This window comes from Rousettus aegyptiacus, unplaced genomic scaffold, assembly GCF_014176215.1.
Source record: "Rousettus aegyptiacus isolate mRouAeg1 unplaced genomic scaffold, mRouAeg1.p scaffold_m13_p_3, whole genome shotgun sequence".
In the NCBI taxonomy this organism is placed as follows: domain Eukaryota; kingdom Metazoa; phylum Chordata; class Mammalia; order Chiroptera; family Pteropodidae; genus Rousettus; species Rousettus aegyptiacus.
Window position 1 is genome coordinate 165,493,518 of NW_023416306.1, and position 26,135 is coordinate 165,519,652.

Genomic DNA, 26,135 nt, shown 5'->3' on the forward strand with positions numbered 1-26,135 from the left:
GGCTGGCTTGCATTCGGGTTGCTGTGTGAAGAAGGGCACGGGGTGAGGGGGTCACGTGGGGAGACCGGAAGGAGGCTGCTGCATGAGTCTGGGCCCACGGCGATGGCCCGGACTAGGGTCTTGGCACGGGGGGCGGGGAGAAGCGAGCCCGTCGGGGCACGTCGAAGCCCAGGGGACGGCAGCACGTGCTGGGCCGGGTGCGGGCCATGGTGGCAAGGAGGCCGCCTTGGTTGCCTCCTGCTCGCTCGCCCTCCATCTCCCCGGGCTCCCCAGGATGGCTCCTGTGTTCCCGGTGGCTCTCTGGACATATGGACATTGAGGGGTGGAACAGCACAGCGCGGTGGCAAGGGGTATGGGCCCTGGTGCAAACCGTCAAGGGCGCACGCTGCGCTCCCTGCCTCGGTTTGCTCGTCTGTAAAACAGGGATGCTGATAATTCCTAACTCGTAGAGCTGTCGTATTACACGAGTTAGTCCGCGTGAGGAGCTCGAACAGTCTGACACGTACTTGGTGTTTAAGGAATGTGGGCCACGATCCACGATGCTGCGAGGGGGTCCCCGCTCCACGCCCTCTCGTCCGCTCCGCTCGCCCCTTTAGCCATGAGCCAGTTTGCGGTGCCTCTCGTGGCTCTGTGGGGCTGTGGATGTGCCCTGATTGGACCCCTGTCCCGGGCCTCCCCTGACTTGCTGAGAGACCTTGAGCTGGCTCCTTGCCCCGTCTGGTCATCACTTCCTCTGTTGTCATGAAGCAGAGATATGGAGTCCCACTGTGTGCCAGGCTCTGCGCGGAACAGCATGTGGCGCAGCAGTCTGCACACAGTGGGCTCTTCATGACTGCATGACCTGCTCATGACGCAATGAAGGGAGGCCCAGGTGAGTGGCTCTCAGGACACCCCCAGGTTTGGGGGCTGGTAGATAGAGGCTCCCCTATCTACCAGAAATATTATCCTCCCCTTTCCCTCCAAAATATATCCTCTGCCCTTGATAAGAACTCACCGACGTGGCAGCCCAAGCAGCATCAGCAGATAACCGGTCATTGGTGAGCTGGGCTCCACGGGGAGAGGTGTGGTGGATCCTGGGTAAATGCCCAGAAGCTCCCAGTGTCTGACTGAGAGCCTCGTTCTGAGACCAGGATTCATGTCCAGGTGGCCACAATTGGTGCCAGCCTAATGAAGGGACGTTTACAGTCAACCGTCATTATTTACAGATCCAGTATTTACAAATCTGTGTATTCGATAAAATTTATTTGTCACCCCAAATCATAGTGCTTGCTTCAGGAGTCATTTGCAGACATGGCAGAGTGATAAAAAATTTGAATCTTCTGACGTGCACCTGAGGCCACGGGAGGCCCCCCATGCACAATCAGTGACAGAGCCAGGACCCGAATCCTATTCATCCGAGTCTGGAGGCTCTGTCCTTAGCCCCAGAACTCCCTGCAGGCCCGTGTTGCATTCCAAGGTTGCAGGGCCCTGCTGCTCCCCTGAGCTCCCCTGATCCAGGTATGCCTGCATCCTGGGACCCGCCTCCCAGCCTTCCGAGTGCCACGGAGGGGGCGACATCCCACCCCCTCCCTCATTTCTCCCTTGTCTTCTGCTGGCCAAGTCCCACCCTGGAACCCCTGTGCCTGGAGTCGCTGGGAGACGTTGTAACCTGGGTGGGAGGAGCATGCCCCTCACACCTCGACGCTGCTCCTGACAGCTCCTTACTCTCTCCCGATGCCCCCCAAAGTTAATGAGCCAGCGTCCTCGCTTCCTCCAGCCTGTCGCTCTTGAAAACGTAACACCAGTGGCTTCCCTCCTGCTAGGGCCTGAGTGTACGCTGTAGAGTCTGACGGGGCAGGGGACATACGTGGTAACAGGGAACAAAACCCTAAAAGGGACGCTGCCCCGAGCGAGGGATTTCAGGCAGGGGCGGGCGCCCAGCTGGTTTTGTGAGGCGGCCCGGGCCCCGGAGGCAGCCCCTGACAAGCGGTGTGTGCGCATGCCGGCTCCTGCCCCGGTGGAGGAAATGTGGTCACCGCAACTGTTAGGTGGGTTGCAGGGTGACTCAGTGTCACCAGGGGTGGAAGGAATGTGACACCCCAGTAGTTTCCTGCAAGGTGCAAGGCGAGCCTGGCGTCCGCAGCCTGCGCTCGTGGGAGGCTCCGCCATCAGGAATCGCACTTCACGTGGCCGGCCCCTGAGCCGGCTCTGTGCCTGACCCCCAGCTCCAGCTTAGAAATGGGGGTTCACTGTGTCAAAGCACGCCCCACACAACTATTGTCATGCGTTGCTACCCTTCCGGCCACCCTCTGAAGTAGTAGGGTGTGAGTATCCTTTCGCTTGTTTCCTGACTGAGAGCACTGAGGCCCAGAGAGGGAGGGGCACTTGCCCGAGGACACACAGCAAGCCTGAGGAACAGGTTACAATAGACCTCGGCTCCCTTTCCTGGGCAAAGCATCTTCTGACCAGTCGGAGATGCCCAGGATGAATAACGTCCACAGTGGCCATTTATCCAGCCATGGTTAAGCTCCTCACGACAACCCTCTGGGGCCTGTACTGTTCTCAGCCTCATTTTGCAGACAGTGGAAGGCCAGGCTCAGAGTGGAAGTCAGGCCCCCAGATGCCAAGGGCAAGGAAAAGAGAAACGTGAGCAGGGATCCAGCAGGAGGGGCCGGAGTGAGGGCACGGAGGCCCCTTGCCTCCCCTTCGGGGGTGAGTCACGTCCAGCATGAGGCTGCCGCTCCCCCCTCTTGCCTGTCCCTCTTCAGCCACAGCGTCAGGTGGGGAGGAGCGAGCTGCGGTCTCCTTCCCTTTTCCCCTAGACGGTGGGGAACCACTGAGTAAGCAACAGGCAGGGCCGGAGTTCGGGGTCACAGTGGGACATGTGGGCTGCCATAGTCACGGGTGCTCCTGGAGGGAGGGAGGGAGGCCAATTGGGACAAGGGACACTTCTCCCCAGGGTCCTCTGAGCCTTCTGTTTCTGAGCCTGGTCCATCCCTGGGGAGGAGGAGGCAGTGGCAGCAGCAGAAGGAAAGTGGGCAAGGCCTCTGGGGGCCCTGCAGAGTGAAGCCCAGGGAGGACCGGGCTGGGGTCCCCGTGCAAAAGCCCGACCTGAGAAGGGCCTCGACCTGCAGCCAGCCTCGTGGGGCAGCTCCTGAGAGGAAGGGCCATTACGCACCAGACCAGATGACCGAGAGCAGAAAAACCTTTCCCAGAGAACTTTCTGAATGCGGCAATGGCTAATGGTGATAATACTTTGTCCACCTCTAGTTTTCCTTTTTATCTTATTTCTTTTATCCTTTCTTCCTAATTAAAAACAAATCCCACACATAGTACATGAATTCACACACACTGAAAAGATTTAAACAACATAAAATATAATGTACTGGATGATGCGGTGCATTAGCCGCTAGCCGCATGTAGCTATTTTACAAATCAAATTACTTAAAATGAAGTAACAGCCACACTAGCCATGTTTCAAGCGCTCCGTGGCCACAGGCAGCTAATGGTGACCACACTGGATAGCGCAGACGGAAAACATTTGCATCATCGCACCCAGTTCTTTCGGACACCACAGACTAGATCATAAATTGGGAAAAAGCTCACCAGCTGAAAAATAACTTTTGGAATCAGTTTGCTTCCTTTGGACTTGTTTTATATATTTACATATGTCTGGTTCCTACCTCTCCTTATCCACAATCCCGTCTGATCCGCCCAGCTACTTGTCCCTATGGGTATGACCTGAGAAGGGCCTTGACCTGCAGCCAGCCTGGGATTTCCCCTTTTTTTTCCAGATGAGGAAACTGAAGTCAGAGAAGGTAAATGGGCCATAGGTAAGGGGAGTGTTGGAAAAAGGTTTGCTCCCCAGGGACAGAGGTCCTTCCCCCTTGGTTCGTCCGGGGTGGCCGAGGTACAGCCAGATGGGGGCTGCTGTGACCTTGGAAGCTCCAGCACTTTCCAAGCATATTGCTTGTGAGGGAGAGACCCAGACACACAAATCAAAGACTCGCCCTTAGACGTCGCTTCTTACATTTTCATTGTTTCCCCTGGAACAGTCACCCATTATTTTATGATTTTCGTAACAGTACGCACTCCATGTAAAAGTTTGGAATGTACCGCAAGTGTAAAGAAGGAGAAAGAAACCACTTACTCTCAAAATGAACCACCACCGTTGGATCGGCTGGCATCCCCGCTGGCTGAGCAGGGCCATTCTGGTTCCTCCACGTACTTCCTGTCCTCCCCAGTCCTCGGGGGTGTCGGTCTTCGCGAGAGCCATTCTCATGGGCTCTTGCAGTTTTAATTACGGATTCCCTTGCTTCCTCATGTAGTTGGGAATCTTCTCGCACGCTTGCCGTCCATTTGGATGTCTTCTGTGTGAAGTGCCAGTTCAAGACTCTATTCGTTGTCTTATCTTTTCCTTATTTGTGTAGAAGTTCCGTGTGTAATCTGGTTCTGAGCCCTTTGTTGGTTATGTGTGTTACAAACATCTTCTCCCCCAGAGGGCTTGACTTTCATTCTCTGAATGGTGTCTGGAGGAATTTTTGATGCAGGTAAATTATCAGTCTTCTCTTAAGTTGTGTGTGTGTGTGCGCGCGCGCGTGTGTGTGTGTGCGTGCACATGTGTGTGTGCGCGCGCTTAACAGAAGACTCTCTCTTCCATCAGATTTTGAAGATATTCTTTATTTTCTTCTAAAAGCCTTTTTTTTTTTTGCTTTCCACATTTAGGTCAGGGCAGAATCTTCCTGGAACAGATTTTTGAATAAGCTGTGAAAAAGGGGCCAAGTTTCTTTTTTTCCCATGTGGATACCCAGTTGTCTCAGCACATTTTGTTGCAAAGACTGTCCGTTCCTCAACGTTCTGCTGTGACCACACATAAATCAAGTGACTATTTCTGGACTATTCTAGTCCACTGACCTATGTGTCCATCCCTGTACCAATCCCACACCATCTTAATCACTGTAGCTTTATAACAAGACTTGATATCCAGGAGACCAAACCCTACACCCTTATTCATGTGTGTCTTGGACATTCTTAGCCCTTTGCACCAACACGTGCCTCTTCTGAGAACACCTTTGGGACTTTCATTGGACTGATTCTGTAGATCAGTTTGTGTAGAGTTCATACCTGGACAATATTAAATCTTCTACTCCAGGAACAAGACCTACCCTTCCATTCCTTTAGTGTCATATTGTATGTTTGTATTGTTTAATGTTTAATCTTATAAGCAGGCATCCGGAGGGATTAGGCAGAGTGGTTAAGAACATGAACTCAGAGAATGACAGGGTTCAGATCCCAGCTCTGCTACTTACTAATTCTGCAGCCTTAATGACTGGTTTAGCTTCTCTGTGTCTAGTTCCCTCCCCAAACCCCGCCCCATAAAATGGGAATGATAACCAGAGTTATCTTATAGAATTGTTTTACAGGGTGAACTTAGTTAATATTTGTAAAGCAGAGCAATGCCTAGCACTAAGAAAGTTCTGGAAACATTATTAATTTATTTTGAGTAGGTAATACATTTGCAGGATTCAAGATTGAAATATAACTAAAGATAAAAGACATACGGTGAAAAAGTTTTCCCAACTTTGTCCCCCAGGTGCCTCTTCCCATGCCTGCCCGACTGGTTACTAGTTTCTTGTGTCTTCTTTATGCAAATACAAGTAATTCTTCTTCTTCTTCTTCTTTTTTTTTTTTTTTTTCAACAAGGGAGCACAGTGTACTTACTGTTCTGTACTTTGGTCACTTGACCACATATCCTGGAATCCTTCCATACAGCACATAGAGAACTTTCTCATTCTTTCCTTTTTCTTTAGCAGTTAGACGTAGTATCCATGTATTTACCTGGTCCCTTCGTGTTGTACATTTAGGTTGTTTCCAGTCTGTTCCCCTTTGAGGACAGGACTCCGGTGAACCCAGTGAATCCTTTTGCCCATGCATCATTTCGACATGGACAACTATGTCTTGACAGATCTATTCTTATCCCAGGGGACCTATTAGTTTGAACATCTAAAATTGCCCCTTTTTTTTGTAGGCCAAAATGGTTGAATGTTGACATTTTCATATAGCACTAATATTTCCTGAACCATTCAATCATTAAAAAAATTTTAATGAAAACCTATTTTGTACTTGACCCGGGTACACAACAGTAGACATGACTTACACTGGAGCATAGAGTCAGGACAGGGGTAGAGACAGGCATGTGACAAGCGGTGTTGTTTACCATTTGATTTTTCCCGGTTTCGGACGACTGTAAGTCACATTGCAGTGAACATCTCTGTCCATTAAACTTTATTTGCTTTTTTTTTAAAAAAGATCTCTTTGGGAGAGATTCTAGACGGGAAATGACTTACAATGTGCAGTCTTTGCCAAAACGAGAAAGAGTTCTCCAGATCTGCTGGTATAGAACCCAGCTCACTTCCACGTCTGAAATTGCCTTAACGGGACCCTTTCTTTTTCAAAGTTCCAAATTGTTTTCATTATTTTTTTTTTGCATAAGTGATAGAGTCACGTGGTGCAAATTCACATGGCACAAAAGGATGTACGGCGAAGAGCCTTCCTACCACCCCTGCCCGTCAGCCTCCCCTCACTGAGATGGGCTGAGGCCATCTCTGCAGGGAGACAGGGAGAGTGATCGAGTGGGTGCCTCGGGGAGGGGGATGGGTGGGGAAGGGTAATATCAGCTGCTCTTCCACTACATATGACTATTATTGCAATTATCATTATGATATGTCTAGAGTCGTGTCTGGCCCATGGTATATGCTCAGTCCATACTTATTGGATGAATGAATGAATACTAATAACATCGCTGAATGCTTGCTGTATGCTGGGCCCTATCTTGAAATCTTTACAGCAACCCCATGAGGTGGTAGTGCTTAGATTTTCCATTTTATTTATTTATTTATTTATTTATTTATAAAAATATTGATTTTTTATGGTGACATTGGTTAATGAAATCCAATAAGTTTCAGCTGTATTATATTTCTCATTTTAAATGTCAGGAAATTGAGGCAGAGAGAGGTTTAGTCACTTGCCAAGGTGACCAAGCTGGGATTCTAATCCAGGTCATCCGGTTCCCAAGCCACCAGTCGACAGAGCCATTGCCGTCCCTCAGGGCCTGATCACACATAGCGCTGGGGACAGCTTTACCAGCATCTGTGAGCTGGGTCTTGATGGGCGTGAACAGTCCTAGCCTAGGACTGGTGTTAGGGAGGAGGGGCCCGTGGCATGGGCAGGCAGCCAGGTTAGGCTGTGTTCAAGGGGCTGGCTGACACAGGGAAAGAGTCTGGGACCTGTGAGCCAGGAGAAGTTACAGAGGGTAGAGCAACTCAGCCCAGGTTCTTAAGAAGCTGTGGGCGTCCAGGGTGCTCGAGAGCACAGAGCAGGCACAGGGAAGCTGTGAGCCAGCAATCAGCATGACTGAGAAACGGGGCCTGGGGCCAGGCCTGGCTCAGAAGGCCCCATAGCACTGAGGCTGGGTGGCTCCCGCAGGCTCCACCAGGATCCTAGTGGGGCTCAGCGTGGGCTGCTGGAACCCCTAGGGGACACCGGAGCACCCAGCAGTCAGCCTGGAAGGGCCTGGCACGAACCTAGCAGCAGCAGGCCTGCAGCTCACACAGGTGTGGAAAGTTTGAAGGCCTTTGACCTGCTAGACCCCTTGATGTGGGCTGTGATGTGCAAGCTGAGACAGCCTGACCTGTCTTAGGGCTTCCGGCGTCCGGAAGACCTGCTTAAGCTGACTTCCCCTCTAGAGGCTGTGGGCAGGGACCCACAGAGCCTAGTCCTGGGTTTTCTCAGGCCAGTACCCCAAAGGCCAGAGGCCTTAAGCTGCCCCTCTGTGCCCCACCTCATCATAGAAGGCCCTTTGGTTCCTGGATGAGGTGAAACTCTGGAAACTTTGTCGCAACAAGACATTCCCAACACTGTCCTTGGAGCTCCAAGTGTCTGTGGGGACCCGCCAAGGCCTCGTGCAGGTATTTAGCCTGTGGAACTGGATGGGAGACATTCACCACATATTTGCACATTATATGTGTGAGAGAGTCTGATTCTGAAGCCGGCTCCTTCTCTTCTATCCCCACATGACCACCATGGTCAGCCTGGAGCTGTGTTTTTTGTCCTGAGTCTAGAAAAGACTGGGCCAGAGGTGGAACCAGGCAGCCACAGTGGCTCGGCTTCCACACAGCCAAGAGAAAGCATCTGGTGGCTAGGAAGCCACAGAGAAGCCGGCCTGGCTGCCTGCCTGCCTCCTCTCAGGCTCTCCACTGGGCCAGAGCCAACCTGGCTTGGAAGAGAAGCCATCGGGCGGCATCCAGCCAAGAGTCAGTTGAGTCGCAGAATCATGGAATTCATAGCGCTAGAAGGAACCCCAGTCCTTGATCTGATCCGTGCTCCGTAATGCAGAGCCCGGATTCTGCCACTGTCTACTCCGGAGCCCGTGGCAGGCATCACCAGTAGATCCTAACACTCTTCCTCTGCCGAGCCTTCAGCATAAACATCTAGGCAGTTGCTGCCAAGCAGCAGGGTTCACGTGGAAATTCAACCTACTTGCCATCCCAGATCTTGCCCAAGCTTCTCATTTTACTGAAGAGGCGGCTAAACCTACAGAGGGAAGGCGAGTTGCCCAAGGTCATGTAGTGCACGACAAAACTGGCCATGGTCTCTTGAGGCTGAGCTCAGTGCCATTTCCTTTACGTGATACCCGTCCTCCTGATGCATACGGCATTTCTCACGTCACGACCCATCTCAGAAAGTCTTACCTCCCTTCATTTCCACAATGCGATCCCAGCCTCAGCATCCAACAACTAAGTATTGGGGTGGTGGAGAGGACTCCCGTAGGGGGACATTAGAAGTAGAAGGCAGCCTTCAAATGCCAATGGTGTGCTGCAGCTGGTAGGCTCGCAAAGGCCTATTGTTACACATGCAGGAATTTTGCAAGCTGTTTGTTAAATAAATCATTGATAGCTTGATATTGCAACGGTGGGAGTATTGACGCCAAGGAAATTGACAATCACTACACGTCAGGACTGTGTGTGTGTGTGTGTGTGTGTGTGTGTGTGTGTGTGTGTGTGTGTTTTGCTAGCACACCACTAATCTAAACCAAATGTTCCAACTGGTCTTTGGGTGTGCTGGCCCACATCCAAACATTCCCAGGTCCTCCTCCCTCGCCAGCGAACTCCTTCCCTTCCCTACCCTGGGATCTAACGAGCCTCGGCTTCCTCCAGGAACGGTCCCCGGGCCCTCTGGCTCATCTAGCTGCGACTGCTTGTTAGGTGTCAGCTGCGTCTGGGTTCTTCCCTGACGCTGTCCCACTGGACCCTCACATGACCTTTGATGTAGGTGGCAGTCTCTCGGTTTACAGAGGGGGACACTGAGGCACAGAGGGGCGGAGTGGCTGGCCTTCGTTCATCACGCAGGACCCTGGGAAGAGGAGTTCTCCCAGCCCCAGACGCCCGCTGCCGGTGTTGTATATCCCCGCCAGCATCTTCCTCTGCAATCGGGAACTCCAGGGCATCGCCCTCTTTGCCATCAGCCGCTCCTCCTGTCCCGTGCCTGCCACAGGGCAGAGAAATGGCACCCGTGACTTTTTCTGGCTTGGCTCTGCTATCAGAGGATCTTCCTAAAAGTCCCCTGGGGCCTGATTCTTTGGATGGATTCATCTTGGTTGCCTTCCAACACCGTTCTCAGGCTCCAGAACTGACTCTGAAACACCAAGCAAAAAAAATAGCTGGAGTCATTGCACTGGGAGAAGGAAGAGGCCTACGTGCCTGGAGACGGCCCTGACTCTGTCTCCCCAGCCTGTGACATGCTCTGGGACCTGGGGGGAAAGCGTGTGTGCATGTGGGTGTTTTGTTTTGTTTTTTAATTAAGTATTTCACACATAGAGAAATCTAGGGGGAAACTTAGCAATGCCCTGAGTCCCTACAAGTCGGCTTTATTAAATCCTATCATTCTGCCATATTGCTTCAGACCTTTTAAAAATAAATAAATCGTTATAGAACTGGCCGAACCCTCCGTCACACCCCTCCCTGATCCCATTTTCCTCCTCCCCACTCCGAGGTGAACACCGCCCTGAGTTTGGTGTGTGTGTGCGCGTCTGTGAACGAGATGCACAACTGTCGTGCATGTGTTCACACTTGATATAAATGTTTCTGTTCCTTCTGCAATTCGCTCATTGCACTCAACACTAGATTTTTGGGTTTGTTTGATTTAAAAACCTTTTTCTTTTAGCTTTTACTTTTGACATAATTTCAGACTCACAGAAAAGTTGCAGGAATAGTCCAGTGAATTCCTGTATGTGCACGCCGCCCGGATTCACCAAATATTAACATTTTGTCTCATCTGCTTGTTTCTTCTCTCTCGCTTTTTTTTTTTCCCTGAACCTTGTGAGACTAAGGAGCAGACATTATGCCTCTTTACTCCCGTATGTTTCAGTGGGGCTGTCCCAAACACAAGGACATTCGTTTACTAAAGTCAGTGCAAGGATCGAAATCAGGAAATTAGTATTTGTGCAATAAACAAGATTTTGAGATTTAACTGTGTAGCATGGGTTCCTGCCTTTTCGCAGCCGTGTGCTAGTCCAGGGCGAATGAGCCACGGCGTACGTATGCATTCCCTTATGGATGGACATTGGTTGTTCCCGTATGCTCCTCGGTGGAAACGCTGTTGCCGTGGCCATCATCGCTGTCCCCTTATGGCCCTGTGCATCCCGGGAGTGGGGTCGCTGGGGCCTGGGCTGTAGCCTCCCCGTCACTTTTAGATTTTGACAGATCGCCTTCAGAGCAGGTACAACTGTTTCCATTCTCAGGGGTGCTATACCCCCGTGGTGCTCCAGCGGCTTTTAGAGAGAGCAATAGGTTCTCACCTATCTCAGGCCGTGGCTCACGTTGTTGCCATAGCAACAGGTGTTCCAGGCAGAAGCAGGGCATGACCACATATATGGTTACGCCACCTCTTTGAGGTGTTCTTAGGTGCCAGACCCTGCCTGACACATGCAGCAGGCCTTCCCAGCTCCACTGTCCAGGTGAGCAAGTGAGGCCCGCAGAGGTTAAACGGCTCGCCCTGGGTCACACGGCTGGGACAGGACGCGGCAGCGGTTCCGACGGAGGCCGTGTGGGTCCCAGTTCTTTATCTTTGGACCGCACAGATCGTGTGAAATAAGCACCGAGGCTCTGAGTGTGAGTTCGCCGTGAGAGGGCGTTTGCCGAGAGGTCTGACATCCCGCACCTGCCCCGCGAACCTGCGCCTGTCTTTCTGGCTCCTTCCTCTCTGTGCAAAGGGAGCCACTTCACTGAGGAGCTCTCAGCGTGGAGAAAGGAGAGGATGGAGTGTGGGGAGCAGCAATGAGTGACTGTCCCCCTCGCCCAGGGGTGACATGGCATGGCATGGCCTCAGGGCCTCCAGGATCGGAGTCAGGGAACACTCCTCTCTGGGCCTCTGGACAGTCTTGTCCCAGCTTGAGAAAGAGGTGCCACTTCAAACTGGAGGAAGGGGCTTTGCTGCTACTCATGCACCTTGTACAGAGTGGATGGCCTGTCCCACAGATCACTGAAGCCACACCCAGCCCCTGCTAGCTGGACAGCCCTGGCCTCACAGTAGACCCATCCCAGTAGACCCCCTTGGTCTTGTTGAGGCTGGGAGGCTGGCCTGCCTGAGGTCAGGATTGTGGCTGGGACAGAGATGACCTTTTCCCAGGCCTCCCCTTCCATACCATACTCCCCGCCCCTCCCCCCAACCCCCACTCTGCATTCTGGCCAGGTCTGCACAAGGGGACCTCAGCCCTCCTCACGAGGAGGCATCAGTGGAACTTCCTGAGGTACTTCCCTGCGGCAGGCAGAGGTGGCCCAAAGCCAGCGCCCTCGTGACAGGCAGGCAGCATCCAGTGGGGCCGCACCCCCAAGCTGCCACCTCAGCACTCAGATCCCACGGCGGGGGGCCGTCTTAGTCCCCGGAGATTTCCTCTTCTCATCCGGGTTTCACAGGCCTGTGTGGGGGACGCAGGTTCCAGGCCAAGGAGCCGTGGACACGCCGTGCTGGTTTACTCCCATCAGGGAGCTGGTGGGAAGATCTCCCAGATGAACCGGATGCGGAGGCCAGGCCTGGTCCCTGCAGCCCCGGGCCAGGGTTCTCCCGAGTGTCTGACCACATGGCAGCTGGGTAGGGCAGCCGGGGTGTCAGAGGCTGTCGGGGCTACTGACTAGAGCTGCGTGCTCTACTCCCCAGGAGCAGAAGGAACACTAGTTGTGGACCGATCTCTCTCCCCGCTGGAGTTGCTCTGAAGTTTCTGAGGCTCATCATTTTGCGCCAACAGTGCCAGTAATACCCCAGCTGCCTGTGCGGGGCGCTCGGCTGGAGTTTGGCTGCTGAGAGGGAGGCCTCACGTGTTGGGGTCCCCACCTTTGCCATCCTGCTCGAGCCTGACAGCCCAGCCCTGAGCTCCATCATCAGCACAGGCATGTTATAGTCACAAGTCAGCATCCAGAGAGCTCGAGTCACCCAAGGCCCAAAGTCAGCAGGGATGCAGGGTTAGAGGGCAGCTGCCTGGCTTCATTACCCTTCTTTGGCCTGGTCAGAGCAGGTGGCCATGTCACTTTGCCCTTCAGGACTCTACTGCTGCTGTGGCCCAGAGCCAGGCCCAAACTCCCCCAGGCTCAGCTGCTCCTCCTCTGACTTCTCGATCTGGCTGTGGCCCTTGGCACTTAGAGATTCCTCTCCAACCCCCAGATCTTTATGGCCGCCAAGTCCCCACTTAGGGGCCGTGTGCAACCCTTCGTTACTGCCGCACCGGCCCTCCCAGGGAGAAAGGACAGCAGTGAAAGAGCTGGACAACTCCTGGAAAGAAACATCGTAAGAGCCTTTGGTTTAGTCTGAGCAGCCGAGGTTGGCCTCTGCGACACTCGTCATCGTAAAGTTTCCGTGCCAACTCCAGTTCTTATTTGTCTTTTCGCCAGCACTGGCCGGGCTCACGTCGTAAGACAGATCCTCCAAGTGATGTGTTTCTGTGCCAAAAAAGTTGACGTCTTTCACGTCAAGCCACGTGGTTCCCAGGCACTTGAACTTATGGGTTATCTCTGGGGCCAGATGTCATCTTGGGTATAAGCTGAGTGCAACACACAGACATGTACCCCAGTCGTTCAAGTCAAATATGCAAATCAAATCTAAAATCAAGGCTACGAAGTGGGAGCATTGTAGCAGAAGAGGAGAAGAAAAATTTCGACTGGAAACACAATAGTTAACATTTACTAGGTACTTGACAGACATCTCATTGAATTTTCACAGTAACCTGATTAGGTAAGGACTATTATTTTTTTTTTTTTTTTACAAATACTTAACTGAAGCCCAGAGAAGTAAAGTAACAGGCCAGAGATCACACAGCCTGGATTCAAATGTAGAGCTTCTGGAACAGCAGGCAGGCTTCTTCTGACCGGGCCTTCAGTGATAAAGAGAACTTCATACCCAGCAGTTTTCCATAAGAAGTTTTTAACATACGAAAAAAAAATTAGAAGAATTTCTCAGTGAACACTCATATACCTACCTCTTACTCTTAACATTTTTGTACATTTGCTTTATTACATATCTATCTTTCTATCTATCCATGAATTCACCTGATTTTTTTTTTTTTTTTTTTGCATTTCGAAGAAAGTTTTCAGGTGTCTCTTACATATGTTAGCATGCATATAATTAACTACGGTTCAATATTTCTGTTCTTTTCATTATTCGTGGTAACACTGACGTATGATAAAATGTAAGTACGCATATCTAAGTGTACCATTTGGACTTCATATAAATGGGTTCATACAGTACGTAATTTTCGCAACTGGCTTCTTTCACTCGGCATAATATTTTTGAGGTTCATCCATACGGTTGTGTGTATCCATAGTTCCTATTTATTGCTACTATTCTATTGCATGAGGGACCACTCTCTGTTCATCCATTCTCCTACCGATGACCTGGACCAGTTTGGGGCTGTTATGAGTGAAGCTTCTAAGAACATTCACATACGGTTCTTTCTGTGGACATACAACTTTCATTTCTCTTGGGTTTATACCCAGGCGTGAAATGGCTGGGCCAGAGGGGAGGCGTATGTTTAGGTTCATAAAAAAATTGCCTTTTTCCAAAGTGATCATACCAATTTACGTTCTCACCAACAACGCACGAGAGTTCCCATTGCTTCGGTCCTCATCCAGTGATGCTGGCATGGTTTTCATTTTAGCCATGCTAGTGGTCGGGTCGTGGTATCTCGTGCGGTTTCAATTTGCATTTCCCTAATGACTAATCATGTTAAGTACTCTTTCACCTCCTTAGTGGCCTTGTGTACGTCGTCTTCTTTGAGGAATCTTCAAATCGCGTGCCCATTTTAAGGCTCCAGCATGCTTGCAGGGACGCCTGCCCTACCCCTCTCTGCCCTCACCTGGTTGCCCCAGGCTTCCTCAAGGCTGCTCCTGGGCCGATAACTCAAGGCCTTACCCATTCCGTGTGTCTGGAATCTCTTCTCGGTCATCTTGGCTCAACCCTCCCCCAGGCAGCTCCTTACAGCAAACACCACCCCATCCCTGGTGCCCTGGGCAGCATCACACGGGACACAGGGCAGAAGGGAGGCGCCAGCCACACCTTCCTGGATGTACAACTCTCCCCTCCTGTCTGATTAAGGTGTTCGCCCCTGCCGATACCCTGAGAGATTTAGTTCTCAGGCAGAATGCAAACAGACCATCAGCGTATCCCGCCCCCACCCCCCTGTTCCTCTTTTTCTGGAATCGGTATGTATGGGTGTCGGGTGCGGCGAGCTTGCTGGAGAGGGTCCAGGAGCTCTTAAACCGGACCTCGACTTTAGTTCTGTTGCTTCTTAGGCCTGTGATCCTCCTCTTCCCTGACCCTGATCTGTTACATCCTCATCCTGGGGTGTGTGTTGAGGAGGGGAGGCGGGGGACAGAGGGTGTTGACTGGGACGGGGCACAAGGGAGCCTTCTGGAAATTGTGTATCAGCACATCTCATAGAAATAGAATGCAAGCCACATATGTAGTTTCGCATTTTCTAGTAGCCACATTCAAAAAGCGAAAAGAAATAGGTGAAATTAATTTTAACAATGTTCTGGTTAACCCAATATATCCAAACGATTGCCGTTTCAGCACGCAGTTAATGTGAAATATTGCTAATGAGCTATTTTGCAGTCTTTTTTTTGCACATCGAGTCTCTGAAACCCTGTGTGCACATTACACCCGCGGCCTCCACTCAGACATCCCACTTTTCAAGTGTTCAGCACAGCACTGAACAGCGCAGTTCTCTATCTCGGTGTGGGTGCTAGACACGCGGGTATAGACGTATGTGAAATTTTGCCTAGCTGTATACCAGAGGCTTGTGCATGGCGCTGTGTGTAAGGTACACTCACTCCCTGTAAAGGGTTTTTTAAAAATCCTCTTCAGAGCTCCGTTCAAACACCCCAGTGCTGCCCTGAAGCCACCCTGGGTTGCGATCCCTCTGCATCTGCCCCACCACGCTTCTGTCACGTTTACCCCAGTCGTGTGCTTTGGCTGGTTGTTTCTGTGTATGCCCAAGCCATTTTACTACAAGCGCCATCAGGTGAAGATGTTGATTCTTTCTTTCCTTTTTTTTTTTTTTAAACAACTCCCCAAAGGGCCACTGGCTTCATAGATGCTAAATAAGTAAGCGTAGTTGAATCAAACCCCCCCCCCCCCCGTTGGCTCTACACCCCTCTCCGCAGGGCTTCGGGATGGGCTGATCGTTTGATTCTGTTCCCAGTCCTGTTCCAGATGTTGACAAAGGAGAGGGAGAGGAAGAGGAGGAGGAAGATGGCACGGGGCCGTGTCTGCTGGTCACCCCCAAGAACTGCCTTCCTCGCCAGGGCATCAGCATCCTGGAGAAGCTCGTCCAAACGCACCCCGTGTGGCTGCAGCTGGACCTGGGCCACGCAGAGACAGCCAGGATCCTGCACCGGGAGGCAGTCGGGGTGAGTCGGAATCTCTTTATCTTGTGGCCACGGGGCACGTACAGCCACAAGGAGCTGCTCAGGCCCCCACAGAAGCAGATCCTGTTTGCTTACCTTTCCTAGGTGTATCAGCTTTTCAACCGAGGGTGGGGGGATCTGGTGGCAGGGCTGGTCTCTGCTTTGGAGAGCAGGTGTCCCCACTGGAGAACAGGGCATGTGTGGCTGGCATGGGCTCTCTGGACGTTTTGAGAACTCAGCCAGGCGTCCAGGGACTAGAAAACATCAGAACCAGAGGGCCCTGGGAAATCATTTTACACTCCCTTGTTTTACATGTGAAAACAAGGGGGTGTGCGATGGGGTCAAAAGATTTTTTGGAGTCAAGCTCTGTGAGTTGGGCAAGCGGCTTGAATTTTCTGAGCCTCACTTTTCTCACTTTGAAATGCGACCATCGAGAGTATCTTTCTCCCAGTAGTGTAGGCATTCACTGGAGATGGGTGGGTAGATAAGGAGCAGTGAGTCAGAGCTCTCCGAATGCCACCCCACCCCACGCATTTTCTCTTACACGCTGCTTCCTTTAAAAAAAAAAAATAGCTAATTTGTTTAATTATAAAAGCGACGCACATATGTGTTCATTGTTTAAAAAAAAAAAAAAAAAAAGTCAGGCCGAACAGAAGTGACAGAGTAGAAAGTAAAATACCTTATCGAGGTCTTTGCCTCTTGTGTTTCACTTAACCCGCTTCCCACGAGTCGTCTTCTTGCGTTTGTTTTTTACGAGGTGAAAGTCACGTGACACAACAGCGGCCATTCTAAGGCGCAGAATTTAGTCCATTCAGTGTTGTGTGGCCACCATCTCGATCTACTTGCAAAACACGTCATCACCCAAATGATAAAACCGCTTGTCCAAAAAGCAGTCCCTCCCCTCCCTTCTTCCCCGGGCCCCTGGCAGCCACAGTCTGCTTCCGGACGTCATTTTCGCCAGAAGGCATGAGGCGCCCTTCCAGCCCTTTCCTGTGCGGAGTCCCACATCCATGGCAGCTAGCTTGCACTCAGCACTCACGATGTCCTGGCGCTCGTCTGAGTCCTTGCCGCGAGTTAGCGCGGTTTATCCTCAGGGCAGCCCTCTGGGGTGGGAATGACTATTATGCCCATTTTACAGGTGAGGTGACTGAGGTACGAAGTCGAGTGGCCCTCCCCTCCCCCACAACCAGGTGACACAGCGAGCGAGTGTCCCAGCTGGAATTTGAACCCAGGCGGTGTGGGCACGCCTGTGCCGTATTGTACTCGTGTTTTATTTATCGCAGATGGACTTGTATCTTTCAGCCGTTGGGCCGTTTTTGTGGGTCTCACCTTCAGTGCGGCGTGGGGTCGTCGTACGCCGTGTCTGGGGAACGGTCCAAGCTCACGAACACAAGGGCCTCAGTTGGTCAGTTGTACCTGAAAACTGGAATTGCTAGAAGTTATGAGGCCTCCAGCAAAGTCCTAACCTCCCTTTGCCACAGGCTCCTGCCTTTGGGAATGGGGACGGAGAGGCCCGAAGGCCCAGCAGAGCCCTGCCCGAGAACAGGCGAGGCCTCTTTTGGGTAGTGAGAGAGGCGCCCTGTGAGCCAGCCCAGCCCCACCTCAGGACCAGGCCGAGCCTGGGGGTCCACAGATGGACTCCAGGGGGTACACAGAGAGGTTCTAGTCCTCAAGAAAACTAGATGCTATTCTTCCCACCAAAAAAGTTTCAGTTTTGAATGGTCTTAGGGCTTCAGAGCAGGTTATGAAACTGTGTAGCAAATAAAATGTGGACTCATGCCAGCAGGTGTGCTGGTGAGCACTCCCAGCCTCGGCCGGCCCATCGTCCCCTCTCTATTAGGTTCTGACTGGATCGATCGCCTTCCCACCCTTCCCAGGAGGACGCAGCTCAAAAGTAGACGCAAGGGCAAGGTCCACGCAGCAGAGGGGCCATTTTCGGGACCTGTCTTGATCAGAAGGAGGGGCATGTCCTGGGCATGTGTGTAGCTAGGGGTGGACCAGACAGTGAGGAGCCATACAGGGAGTAGGCAGGGGGGTCTCTAGGGCAAGCTGGGCTGGGTGTAAGCCATGCCCACTTCGTCGGAGGGTCAGTCCTTTATTCAAACTGTGTAAGTTAAGCCCAACTTGAAATAGCCACAGTGGTTTTACATGGAGAATGCTTGTTAATGCCAGGCCCTGGTCCCAGTGCTGTATGAGCATCATGTCAATTAATCCTTGCAATAACCCTTTGGAGCGGACTCTGCTATTATCCCAGACAGTGAAAGTGAAACTTAGAAGCGCCCCACTTTGGGCTTCCCCGGAAGCAGACCTAAGACCAGGACCTGAGTGCAAGTGGTTTACTTGGGAGGTAACTCACAGGGGAAACCAGCCAGGGAAGGGAAGGGAGCCGATGGAAGGCGTGAGATCGTGAACATTGCCCCTGCTGGCACGGGGAGCTGAGCCCCGCCGGGCACCGTGGGAGCCAGTGTAGAACGCACATCTCAGGGTCTTCTCAGCAAGGGTGCGGGTGCTGGGATCATCCGCCAACTCTTGGAAGCCATCGGTCCAAGGTTTGGGATGTGAGGATTCACATTCCAGCACCTCCTCTCTGCCCTGAGGATGAGAAGATCCGACTCTGGCTAGAAACGGCCTGTGGGCAAAGAGGATGCCGAGCCGTGGGGCGATCTGAGCGGACCTCCCGGAGGAGGCAGATGCTAAGCTGGGCTGTTCAGGATGGATGGGCAGGATTAGGATGCCCTGGGGAGCTGACAGGGTCTGTCGGAGATGGCACGGCACAGGCCGAGCCCCAGAGGTAGGTGCGAGCTGGGCTGGGGCACACAGGGTCGGAAGGATGACCGGAGGAGCTGGAGCCAACCAGGTCGCTGGAGGGCAGGACCACGCTTCGTTCCGCGACCTCGTGACGCCAGTGTCCGCGCGGGCCTGGGTGCAGAGGAGGTCCCGCTCTGATTGCTCATTGAACGAGTAGACAGAGGATGGCTGGGCGGGCGAGGCTGGTCCCGGGGAGCTGACGGAGCTAAGCCAGGCTGTGCAGCACCTCGTGCGACAAGAGACAGAGACCACAGGCCGTTGCCCATTTTCCAGGTGAGCACACCTTAGAGCCAGGCTTCAACCACGGTCCCAGCCTCAGTGGCTGCAAGAGGCCCAGGGACCCCCCCCCCCTTCATTCTTATGCAGCCCAGGGGCTGAGGATAGAAAACAGAAAACTTCAGGCTGGGTCCTGAGGTGGCGCCCGTGTCCAGAGCCTTGAATCTGATCCAGCGAGTGAGGCTGCTGTAAAGACCGAAGCTGACTTCGCGGAAGGAGGCCAGCCAGGCCCTTCCCACCGCCCCCCACTCACTGCCCCCTCAGAGGCGGCGGGTGCTGGGTCAGCCCCCAGGGCAACAGAATCAGAGCAGGTGCACCTTCTGTTACCTCCCCCGCCCTCACGCCCCCTTCCTCCCCGTCGGCTTGTATTTTCAAGCAGAAGCAAAGCCCTGAGCTCACGCTCTGATGAAAAGACTGGCCGACTTTGACCCAGAGTCGCCCTTTGCATGATCTCATTGATCCTCGCAGAGATTTCTCCCTGGCAGGCGTCATTGGTGTCCCCATTTCCTGGTAAGGAAACGAAGGCACAGAGAAGTCGGCTCACTTGCCTGAAGCCACACAGCTGGTAAGAGCAGAGACTGCATAGTGTGATCTTCAGGGCTGCTGCATAGTGTCTTCCCGACAGAACTGTCTGAAATTCCACCGGTGCAATGGCTTCACCGTTTTTTTAAAGATACAGACACCAGGTGGCCCCCAGGCTGTGAGAGCTCATAGGGTCTTCACAGATCACCTGGACCCACCCCTCCTGGCACCAATGAGAGACGGTGCTTCATTGTGTCTGGGGCCTAAGTATCTACGTGACCTTGACCCTGACCATGTCCCGCCCCCTCCATCACACCCCATCTCCCCTCCCTGCAGCCTGCTTCTCTGATAAGGCGTTGGGAACATATCGGCCCATTTTCGATTTGTGCGTATCCAGAGACAAGGACAAGGCGTTTAAAAAGCCACCTTTATTCATTCCATACCCAAACAGTGTTTTTGTTTATTTTATTTTATTTTAGAAGTTTTAGATTTACAGAAAGTTGCAAAGATAGAACAGAGAGTCTCTTCACCCAGTTTCTCCGTTGTTAACATCTAACATTTGTAGGGCACATTTGTCCCAGTTAATGAACCAATATTGATACATGAGTATCGACTAAAGCCCATACTTTATTCAGATTTCCTTGGTTTGTCCTTTTTCTGCTCCGGGACCTCATCCAGGGCGCCATATTACGTTTAGTCGTCGTGTGTCTTTAGACTCCTCTTGGCTGTGACAGGTTCTCAGACTTCCTTTGTTTTTGACCACCTTGACATTTCCAAGGACCTGTCAGGTGTTTTTTAGAATGTCCCTCGGTCGGGATTGTTCGGATGGCCAGACTGGGGTCATGGGTTTCGGGGAGAGAAGACCACAGAGGCGACGTGGCCTTCTCACCCCATCGTACCACAGGTGCGTACTGTCGACATGACGTACCGCCACCGATGCTGGCCTCGGTCACCTGGCCGGGGCCGTGTGTGCCAGGTTCCTCCACGAAGAAAGTCACTCCTCTCCTCCCCTTCCCATACTGTCCTCTTTGGCGGGAAGTCACTGTGCATAGCCCCTAGCTCGAGAGTGGGGCGTCATGCTCCACCTCTTTGACTGAGTATGCACATAAATTATTTGGAATTCTTCTGTACAAGAAATCTGTCTCTTCTCCCATTTATTGACTTATTCAGTCATTTACTTACATCAATATGGACTCATAGGTATTTATTTTATGCTTTGGGTTATAATCCGATACTACTGTAATTACTTGGTTGCGTAGATTGTTCCAACTTTGGCCACCGGGAGCTCTTTGAGTTGGCTCCTGTGTCCCTTTGACGTACCCCCATGATGGTGTGTGCGTTTTGTTTGGTCGTTTGATTTTTCCTACACTAGAAGACACTCCAGATTGTCTTGTATATTTCCTGCCCCTGGTCCTAGAATCAGCCATTTCTCCAAGACGCCTTTGTTCCTTTTGTTGGAGAATAATATTAGAAACCATGATCTGGGTACTATGTGTGTTCAATGCTACTGGAGTGTCATTGCTTCTAGGCCAAAAGGTGGTTTTTAATGGAAAAAAAAAAAAAAAACTTCTTGTAAGATTGCTTTTTGTAGTCAGGGACTAGCTCAAGAGTTGCGGGATCCTGAGATATAGGATACGGACTAGCCATGTGGGTGGTTCAAGGCACCTTCCCCTGGTGTGAGCCCATCCGATATTAGTTTGGCGAAAGCATCAGCGAAGCCCCTCTTTTGCCCCTTTGGGGGACGAGGCCAGGGGAGAGGGGCAGTCTGCATTTCTGGCAGGTCTGCTGTGTGCTGAGCATCATTCCTCGTCTGCCCAACAGTCCCGCAGGACGGGGCAGACTCTCCATGTCAGAGTGAGGAAATTCACCTCCGACGGTGAGGAGCCCGCCCTGAGTAATACAGCCGCTCCGTGTCAACGCGGGCTTTGAACTAACTCCCCGACTGCCCGCCTTCGAGGGCTTTGCACGGCTCCACGTCTTGGCTCAATCTCCAGCAACGCTGATTCCCTTGGTTTGGAGTGGGGCTCGGGCTTCAGTCCTTTTGAAAAGCGGCCTAGGTGGTTCTGGTGTGGAGCCAGGATAGGGAAATCCTCTGCACCGTGGCACAGCTGTATGGCAGGTGGTGAGACGACGGGCCGCGTGTGTCCGGAGCGCGCTGCAGCTGCTGGGCCGCCCGCTTCCTCCGTCACGGCAGCCCCTGCGCCAGGGGCCTCTGGGAAGAACCGGCCACTTCTGTTCCTGCACTAATGGGCACGGTTGGAGAATTTCCCCAAGCAACTGGAAAATAGTCCTAAAATAACAAAAGTGGAAATACAGACAGCTCTAGATTGTCCAGGCCAAAAATGGAGTATAAAAACAAAACTATCCAGTAGGGGGAAAAAAAAAAAACAAAAAACCTACCCATTTATAGTGTTTAGTTTGCGGATGTTGTGTATTTGTTTGGAGAGGAGGAAGGGAGTGCAGTGCATACTTCTCTCCCTGAGCGGATTCTGTCAGCTGGTCTTTCCAAACCCAGCACTGGCTGAGGCAGACAGGGAGGGGCTCCATGACTGACCGTCCCAGCCTCCTGCATTGCAATTACTTATCCGTGAAACCAAGCTTTGTGCAAGCCTTTGGGACCTGGGAAAAACCCTAGGGCAGCGATGCTGAGAGAGTGTCTTCTAGAAGGAAGGAGCCCTAGGACTTTCAGCCCCGACCCCAACCCAATAGACTGGAAAAGTCATCTCAGATTGGGGAAGTGACTTGCCAAAGGATGCAGCAAACCAGGGTCAGGAATAGGAGGGACTGTCTCCCTCTCGGACAGTGCTTTGGCTGCTAACCCACTGCCATTCGGGGGGCGGTGGGGGGAGTGAGACCCTTGGAGCGGGCATGCCCCCCATCAGTTTGTACAACTGAGGGGAAAGGATTCTTCTGTTTTCTGAGGGCTCCTCGTCCAGTGCTTCGGGAGAACTGACGCAGGGGGGAGGGGAAAGGAGAGAGCAGAAGGGGCGGCTGACGTGGACCACGCTTGTCCCTGTAGGGGAGAGAGGTCGAGCGAGGTCGCAGGGCACAGCAAGGTCTGTCGATGGCCTGGCTAATCGGGGAAGTGGCGGATAGGGGTCTCGCCATGGGCATGACCATGAACGTCTCCTCCATTTGTAATAATCCTGGGTTGCCCATAGGCGAGTGTCCTGGAGGTGGATGAAGAAGGCCCCGGTGCCTGGACGTGTCACCTCATGCTCCCTCGCTGCTCACCTGGAGCGAATCTGCTCGCTCAGAGCTGAGGTCCTGAGCCGCTGACGACGGTGTCTCTCCGTGTCCGGGGCTCCTGCTGCCCCACCATGTTGCCTTCCTGACTCACGAAGCCGTCACGAACAGCTGAGGATAGGAATGCTACCTCTATAGTAGGGTGATCTTCACCATTCGTCCCCAGGGCTCTGAGACAGGTAGTGGGGCACCGGGGAAGGGAGGCACCCCATACTGAGTGCTTATTATATAGTGGGCACTCTACTGAAGTCATCTGAGCAGTTCTTCCAATAATCCTTTGGGGCAGTGGGTCATCTGGGAATGCATTTTGCTTCAAGTAACAACAAACCCAACCTATGATAACTTCCCTAGCAGCCTAAACGATAGGCTGCTATTGTTTACCCAGTGAGGCATCTGGAGGTTGGGGTCCAAAGCTAATTTGGCAGCTCGGCGATGTCTTCAGGACCCAGGTCCTTTCCCCCATCTTCAAGGTGTTGGCTTTTTGTCCTGAGGTTTGTCACCTCATGGTAACAAAACAGCAGCTGGTGCTCCAGTCATCTCATCCATTCAAAGGCGGGAGGTCAGAGGCAAAAGGCTTTCTTCTCCTAGGCGCAGCCTTTTTATTGGGGAACAAATGTTTTTCTAGATGGCTTATTGGCCACCCCTAACGGTGAGGCAGGCTGGGAAAGGAGGTGAATGGCAAGGGGAGCAGAATAGCCATGATCGGCTTTGATCAAACACGATTCATCTCCTGAGGCAGGGAACAATGTTCCCAGGTCAGAACCAGGGTCAGTTAGTAAGGAAAGGGTGGGAACTGGTTCTTGGGGTGCTAACTCTTAGTGACCGTTGCAGGCGAGAGCTATTAGGATCCCATTTTGCGGAGGAAGCAGTGGTCCCAGAGAGGCCCCGCGGCTAGGCAGCTAAGGATTGAACTCAAAGTCGGGCTCCGGAGCCTGCGGGCTGACGTCTTAAAGGGAAGGGCCCCAAGGCCCGGCATTCCGGATCTTCCCCTCCCGCACTGTTCTCTCACCTGCACGGAGGATAAACTAGTCCCAATCCCAGGGGGGAGGGGTTGCTGCAAGGGATCTAAAACCTCCACCTGGCAGCTGGCGTATGGCGCATGCTTAGTTGACACTTGTGGGTTGATTAGGTTGGAAGACAGGTCCTGCAATGGTCACAACGCTGGCCCGAAGGTCACTGGCCTTGCGTTCTTGTCCCAGCTCAGCCACTAACAAGTGATGAGACCGCAGAGGGTCTTTTTGTATCCGGGTCTTTCTTTGGATGGAGTGAGGAGCTGGGCACATCGCTGGCTTTGAACCCCCACCCCCACCCTGCAAGCTCTGGGGGCCCCTCAGCTGTGCCTCATAGAAGGAAGAGAGGAGGGGGTACCCAAAGGATGAGGCCTCACGTTCATATACGCCATGGCTATGTCATTATCTACCGTTGCGTACCAAACCACTTCACAATTCGATGGCTTAAAGCAGTCACCATTTGATTGGCTCACGGTTCTGGAGGTCAGCAGTTTGGGCGGCATTCTGCTGAGTGGTTTCTTCTGCTGGTCTCTCCTAGGGTCAGTCACATAGCTGCAGTGATCTGGCAGCGTAGCTAGAGCCGGCTGGCCTGAGATGGCCTCACTGACGTGTCTGGCGCCGGTGCCAGCTGTTGGCTAGGCCATCCGACTCCAGCAGGCTTGCTCAGGCGCCTTCACATGACAGCTATGGTCCTAAAGCATGGAACATGGATGTTGACGTGCCTCTTAAGGCCTAGGCCCCAAACTCCCCAGGGTCACTCCTGCTGCATTCTTTTGGTCAAAGCGAGTCTCATGGCCACCCTTCCCGGTGTGGGGACATAGACTCTACCTTCGTGTAGGAAATGTTGCAAAGGGTTTGTGGCCATTTTTAACCTACCATATAGCAAATGGTCTTTGAGTCCTTTTTGTTCCTATCTCTTTGTTCGAATACAGAGCCATAATAATGATCTTATTAATAATTATCATTTGTTTATCATGAGATTATGCATATAAAATCTTAACATGTGGTTTAGTGCTCAGTAAATGCTAGCGGTCTATAATAATAAACATTATTAGTTAAGTGCATACTCTGTGCCAGGCATTTTATATACATGATCAGCAACTCTCGCAGCAGCTCTGAAAGGCAGATATGACTATCCTCATGCTTGCCCATGGACCCACAGCTGGTACGCGGCAGAGCTGGGATTTGAGTCCCACTCCATCTCTATAAAGCTAGCTGCAGGCAATTGGACGAAAAGCAAGGGGAGGCTTGGAGAATTTGCACATGGAACCCCCAAGGGTGTTGGAGAAGGAGTTCTGGGTGGCCCACCCAATGCTTTAGGCCCCGTGCAGTCACCTGCCACAACTATTGTGGGAAGCATCTCCTTGGAGGATAACCAATGAACACCCGGTGAGGGCAGGGGGTGAAGGGGAAAGACGGCTCACACGGGTGGGCTGCTTCCCGGCACTGACCTTGGCTGCACTGTGCAGGGTTTAAGCATAGAGATTCACCATAACCCAGAATGCTTTGCAGGAGTCACTACATGCTTCAATCTCTGCAGTGTGCTGCACGGGGACAGTTTTTGAGGTGCTGCCTTTGGGTACTTTCCTAGAAGGGACCATGTGACAAACTGAGCAGCTAACCCCCCTCGAAGGGGAAAGCAGAACAGGCCATCTTATTCTGAAGGACAGTGGCCAAGGCAGACTGCTGACCGGGGTTCTGCCCACAGCATGTGGCACGTGGGTGGGGAGGGTCAGAGGACTCCCCTAGCCTTCCCCCCCACCACCCTCACTAACGACCTCTTCCCCCTCCTCACCTCCTACCCCTAGTGCCTCATCTTGGCTTATTGGATAAGAGCCCCAAGACTTGGCCATGGCAGAGAAAGTGCTATGTGAGCCTTTGTGGCCATAGTGAATGGGGGAGGTGCTGCGCGTTCAGAACTGGGGACTCGTCAGAATTCAGCCTGGGGGACTTTCCGCCCCCGTCCACACCTCGCCGTCCAATGAGAAGATGACACAGACATGACGGCAAGAGATGAATGAGGTGCTCACGCCGACTCCCTCCCGGGGCTGCCTCCTGCTTCTGCACTTCCCGTCAGCCTGGCCTTGCGCTTGACCCCGCTGTGCCCTGAGCCTTGCTTCGTCCATCAGAGGGGACAGTGGTAGCAGCGAGGGCGATGCCCGTGCCAGGTGCCTGCGCCGGAGCGCAGCCGGCAGCCGCTCTTTGAACTTGAGGCTCCTTACTATCGGCGGAACCTCTCCACAAAAGCGCGTGTGGTAGACTGATCCCCAGGTTTGATGGAGCCCGACACTGGGAAACCAAAGAACATAACCAGCTGTGAGATGATGGGTGGGGGGTGGAG

The 26,135-nt window shown here is 52.5% G+C and overlaps 1 protein-coding gene across 1 annotated transcript in view; it reads left to right on the forward strand.

Moving 5' to 3' along the window:
- The window catches only part of RIN3 (Ras and Rab interactor 3), a 105,786-nt gene that overhangs the window by 12,574 nt on the left and 67,077 nt on the right, over positions 1-26,135 (forward strand). Inside the window, exon 2 of the mRNA XM_016145456.2 lies at positions 15,728-15,935. Coding sequence (XP_016000942.2) covers positions 15,728-15,935 — 208 coding nt within the window. The remainder of the gene's footprint in view (positions 1-15,727; positions 15,936-26,135) is intronic.